This window comes from Martes martes, assembly GCF_963455335.1.
Source record: "Martes martes genome assembly, chromosome: 6".
Taxonomy (NCBI): Eukaryota; Metazoa; Chordata; class Mammalia; order Carnivora; family Mustelidae; genus Martes; species Martes martes.
The window spans coordinates 71596430-71602429 of record NC_137893.1 but is presented as its reverse complement, the minus strand read 5'-3'; the positions used below and the strand labels follow the sequence as shown (position 1 = coordinate 71602429).

At 38.3% G+C, this 6000-nt stretch overlaps 1 protein-coding gene across 1 annotated transcript in view; it reads left to right on the top strand.

Moving 5' to 3' along the window:
- Nucleotides 1-228: 228 nt before the first annotated feature.
- The window catches only part of LAMA2 (laminin subunit alpha 2), a gene marked incomplete at its 5' end in the record, with an annotated part of 635124 nt that continues 629352 nt past the window's right edge, over nucleotides 229-6000 (top strand). The window contains one exon of the mRNA XM_080805462.1: nucleotides 229-352. Coding sequence (XP_080661588.1) covers nucleotides 229-352 — 124 coding nt within the window. The remainder of the gene's footprint in view (nucleotides 353-6000) is intronic.

The window sequence follows — 6000 nt, the reverse complement described above, 5'->3', positions numbered from 1 at the left end:
GGCCTGCCCCTGGACGGCTGAGGGACGAGGGCCTGGGAAAGGGGAGGGAAGGGGAGTGTCCTCTTTCTGCCCCCACCCTCCTGCGGCTGCAGAGCCAAAGCCAGGGGGGGCTGTCTCCTCCTCTTAGCCCGCAGCTGCTGCTCATTCAGCTCACAAGCCCGGGCCGGGGGACTGAGCGGCAGCGGCTCCTCGGGCTCCCGAGACGTGGATCCGCTCAGGGCCACCGCAATGCCAGGAGCGGCCGGGGTCCTCCTGGTCCTGCTGCTCAGCGGGGGCCTCGGGGGCGGCCAGGCGCAGCGCCAGCAGCAGCAGCAGCAGCGCCAGCGGCAGTCCCAGGCACATCAGCAAAGAGGTACAGTCGAGGAACGGGCTCTAGATTCCATCCTGTGCGGGGCTCGGGGCCCCTCTCTGGTCCCTTCTTCCAGCAGTCCCGGGGCAGGGACCGATTTTGGCTCTGCTCTCGGGTAATTGGGGCGAGAGGTGCTGAGCCGGATGCGAGTACACTTTCAACTCCCTGAGTACATCGTGGTGGGTGTGTTGGGGGGACTGCCTACCTCCCCCCAAAGAACATGAAGCCCTTTTCATTGTTCATTCGTTCTGAGAGAACTTGCTATCGCTTTTACATACTGCCAATTGATTTCCGAAATCTTCCAAAGAGGCAAACTTTTAACCGGTTGAAAAATCAAAAGTTTTTCCAAATCAGATTCCATCCCTGCAGAGAAATGTTTCCCAAGCTGTGGCTCATCTTGGAACTTTATGGAGAGCAGCTGAGACTTTTTTTTTTTTTTTTAAGGACTTTGTTTCTAACTATTTGAACAGAGTTTGTAAAGTAGTTAATTAAGTAAGTGGGTTTTTTCTTTCATGCCAATGGGACCTCCAGCCTCATCTTTTTCTGACTCATCCTATCTCAGGTATACTTTTTTTTTTTAAAGAGTGAAATTTCTTCTCTGACTTAAATACAGACAAGACTTCTATGTCATGTTTACTTTAATTAAGACCACAGTGACCAGATACACACTTCAGGGGACTTTGGAAAGTGGTTTTATGTAATGTAACTCAAATTATTCTCTTCAGAGTGCTGTAGTGTTTATATGCATATAATTTCTGATGCTCTTGGGAGTCTTTGAAGAGTTATTTTATGATCATGAATTTTGAAAGAAGCACATGTACAGCGTTTTAAAACATAATTTATAATACATCATTTTAGCAAACATTTTTATGAGTCGGAAAACACATATTAAAGTAAAAAATATTTAAGGTTTGGTTTCAAATATCGAAATATTTACACTAAGAGTACAGAGTCTGGAGGTTAGCAGCTTGAAAGTTTTGATGAGACTGAATCTGTCAAAGTTTTGAAATACATGTATCCCTCTTTTTAGTTAACTGGAATAAAGTTATGTCTAACCGTTCTGATAGTTGTTATAATCTAACATTTCTAGCAGTACTATTTTATCTTAAAAGGAGTACAATCTTCTTGCTACAATAATAACTCCATCATTAAAATTCCTAGATTAAAAATGACCGTAAGTTCACTATATAAGTTTTTTCTTCTATTTTTGCTTTTCCTTCTCTCTGAGGTAAAATGGGGTCAATGTGGCTTAATTAATAGAATTTATGAGAGTGAGTTTGAGAATATCTCTGGCTGCTGATTTTTAAAAAATACTGCTTTAAAATATTAGCCTTGCTTAGTTACATGATATCTTTTAACAATACGTATTACTTTAATACCGTTAAGCAGCTGGGAGTAAAGAGAAGCCAGGATCAACCCTTCTGTACACTTGGAGTGGGGCAGAAGCTCAAAGCGTGCAGAAGACGGATCAAGTGGGTCCCTGAGAAATTTCCTAGTGTGCTGCCCACCCCCTCATTCTCTCTCCTCCCTCCCCTCCTTCACCTTCTCTTTCTCTATTCCTCTTCTTCCTCTACTCCTCTCTTTTCTCTTTCCCTCCTCTCATCTCTATCTCTCAGTCTCTATCTCTCTCTCTCTGTTTTATATGAGATAAAATTAACTCTGATTTCTATGGTCCAGGCACTAGCTAAGGTCAATGCAGAACGGGAAGTTTATAATGTCGTTCTGTTCAGAGATCACTTGGTTGATATATACAATAAGGAATTCTGAGCAAAATAGTTACAACATAGAATCTACTATAGACTGCTATCTTCTGCATCCTAGAACCTATTAATCTATTATTATAGATCATTTGTGATATATTTCAAGATTGGCTCAGGGATAAATGGTTGAAAATCGCTAATATTAAAAGTACATATAAGATATGTTTTATAATACCTTAAATTTATATACTGTTTCCTAATTTAAAAATGCCTTGTATACATTAGCTTATTTCACCTTCAACTATTACTATTATTGGACAAATTTTAAACTGGAGACTTGGAGTAGTTGTGACTTAAATTCATGCAACTGATAATTTTTAACAGCTAAAGACACCTCTAGGTGTTGTTTATATGCTGAAGTTCCCTTTTTTATGGTACCAAGATTTCTTTCATTTATTGTGGGGGCCATGTTTTCTTTTTAACGTGGTTCTGTTAAAGGACACTCTCAGTGCACTGGATATGAGTGTGACTGACCAAGTTTTTGGCTATCACCAACTTTTCTCTTTTTGATTATACTAACGTTGACCTTCTTGGCCAAGCATTGATTGTTTAGAATGAGTTCTTTTTTCCCTTATAGTATGGTGCCATTTTATTAAGAATATCGACAGGGGCACCTGGGTCCCTCAGTGGGTTAAAGCCTCTGCCTTCGGCTCAGGTCATGGTCCCGGGGTCCTGGGATAGAGCCCCGCATCGAGCCCCACATCGGGCTCTCTGCTCGAGGGGAGCCTGCTTCCCTTCCTCTCCCTCTGCCTGCCTCTCTGCCTACTTGTGATCTCTGTCAAATAAATAAATAAAATCTTAAAAAAAAAAAGAATATCAACAAGAAGCAATCATTCTTAAATGTTGTAATTGAGTTAGAAATTTAACCAGATTTTTTTTGTTTTTAATTTTTTCTTTAAAATCTTGCATAGCTTCTCTAGCTCAATGAGTTGTATGAATAGCATTGATTCAGTAAAAATGATACTCTAAGGACATTTTTTAACTAGGTATGATTGACAGAATAAAATGATGTAGTCAAAGTAGTTCTGTGTTTCAGCAAGGCAGTAGATAAAATCTTTTCCTGATATCCTTATGAATAATTTGTGGAAGTGGGAATCTAATGGTAGGTAAATTGCAGCTGATTGGAAGTAGTTTCCGAAGAATATCGCCTAGTGGTTTAAGGTCAATTCGGAAAGATGTCTCTGGGAGTATGATGGAGGTTTCCTTATGTTCATTTGTCCCGGTGATAGCCTGACGGAAGACATAAAATCCAAGCTTATCAGAACTGCTGGTGGTCCAAAATTGATTCATGTGGCTAAACTGGTTAATAACAGATTGAGAAATTTTGGAGGTCTATATAGCCTGGACCACGAACAGAACCTATGCAGAACTGGTTTTGTTAATTTGTATGCAGGCATTAAATAACTTCATTTACCCTCTTCTGAAAATGTTTTGTTTCTATTATAAATACGGGGATGAGTACAAAAACAGGAGGAGAAAGGGCAGTCTGAATTACAGTAAGTTTAATATGAGCATATAGTGTGACATGGTGACAGAAAAATGAACTCATAAAAAGACTCAGAAACAGAGAGAGCTGTTGTTCTAGAACACATTGGAGTGCTTCATTGACAAACGTAGGTCAATTCAGAGGAGGAAGAAGAGAGTAGTTAGGAGTCTGGAAAGATTTCCGGAGGAGGACTATCTCAACTGAAAACTATTGATTTGGAGAAAGACAAACTTAGGAAATCATAAGCGATATCCTGTAATTTGGGGATGGCTGTTTTGGGGAAGAGAGGATAAAATGTTCTTTCTGAATCCTGAACTCAGATCCACAGAAGCATATGACAAAGGGGAAGGTTTGAATTAAATAAAATGAGAAGAAAACTGCTCTTTCTTCTTGCCCCTCCCCGTTCTGAGCTGATCAGAATTTACTGGGTCATGTTGGAGCACCTAACTTCTAGAAATGTCCATGTGTGATCAGAGGTGCAGCTGGTCAGGGATGAGTTAGGATGAAATGCCTTTACAGAGACACAGTTAAAACTCATCAAGTAAGTCTCCAGTACTTCCTTAAGCCCCAAATTCTATTATTACAGTCTATTGTTTTTGGAGTACATACTTGCATTTGAACTTCTGAATTCTTAAAGATGTCAAGAAAATATAAAATGTATATAAATGTGTTTTTAGATGCCTTATGGCATTTAAAATAAAAACATGTTTGAGATGATCCTCACTCATTTTTGGCAAGAACACTTAAAATTTTCATATGGAAATTTTACATTACATTAATTGCATGGTTCTGAAACATCCTGTGCTATAAAATATGAGAATGCTTCATAAATTACCTGAGACTTATAATAACCATAAACGTGGAATTAATTTTTTTTATATCACTTTTGCTACATATGTAAGTTTTGTACATATGTTGGCTTGGTCACTACAGACTGGCCTAATAGTTTAGTAAAAGTGGTTCATAACAGAAAAAATGTAGGGTTGAGAATAAGAACATACTCAACATTAACAATTATATTATAGATGTGGTAGAAGTTTTTTAAAAGATATAATTTTTATATATTTTATCTCACATATCAGTGTATCCAAATTGCTGATTGGTCTTATCCCTAAAAGTTTTCTATCCTAGGCTTTCATGCAAAGTATTGAACCAAATCTCCATCAAGAATTGCTAGGGATTATGAAAAAAACTGCACATGCTTTGCCAGTTTGTCCCTAATTCATTCTGATATATGGGATAACTCTCTCCTATACTTTAATAACCATAGTTTTACCAATAATAACCAAAGAGTTTATAGCTCTTTCGGATATACCAACTATGACTCTATAAAAAAAGCATGAGTCTATATATTTATGGTAGAGACTTAGTTAAATTGGAAGAAGAATTTCTGAAGTAGTAGGACTTAGAGTTTTTATACCATTCAATTATATTGCAATAGTGATGTCTCAAAAAAGTTTACTTTTTGATAGATTTCACATATTTGTATTTTCTTAGTCCCCATTTATTTAAAGCAGATCATTGTCACTATTTTTCTGTTCATACATTTAATAAATTCTGATTATTCATTGACAAAGACTGTTGTGATAGACTTTTCAACTTGGACCTTGGAGACCAGATTATTGTTCCTCCTTTTAATCCAAACAGATTTAGCATTAAATGATAAAAAAAAAAAATTCACTGAAACTTTGAGCTTTCACATCTTTCATAATCTGTTTTACAATTATGGGGCCTGAATTCTGGGCCACCAGCAAAGAATTGGCAGAATAGGAACAGTTAACCTTGACCTAACCCGTGCAGAGCAAGATGAGTGGGGTGGCTGGTTGTCTGAGTTAGTGCAAATGCATGCTTGATTTCAGTCAGCATAACTATTTAGTAGGATTCTACTGTGTGGGTGTAGTATGGCTGGAAGTTTCCAAGCAGGGTAATAATAATAATAATAATGATAATAACAATAAATAGTAACTCCAGGTCACCTGTGCAGGTTGCAGTAGGTTCTTTCTTAGCAGTTGGAGATTAGGAAAAAGGTCAGGAAGAGAGTGTCACTGATCAAATTGTTTAGGCTTCCAGTGTACAACATTGGGGTTTAGGAGCACGAATTTAAATTGGGTAAGTGGGTAGGAACTTAGGCAGCAGTCCAGTTGCAGGGATTGAGAAAACAAAGTAGAGGTTAGAGAAAGACAAAATTAGATTGTCCCATGGTTCTCAAGACTCATGCTGGGCTCCGTGTATACCAGTCAGACAGAGGATGAGTTCTGAACTGTACCAATTGCTAAGATGGAGTTCAAAGGCCAGAATTTGTGCAGGAAATTGGTGGGCATGGGACTATGTGAAATGGAATATGGTTAATGAATGACTGTGTTCAGTAAGTAAAACAATAAATAAATAAATAAATCCCTGCTTTT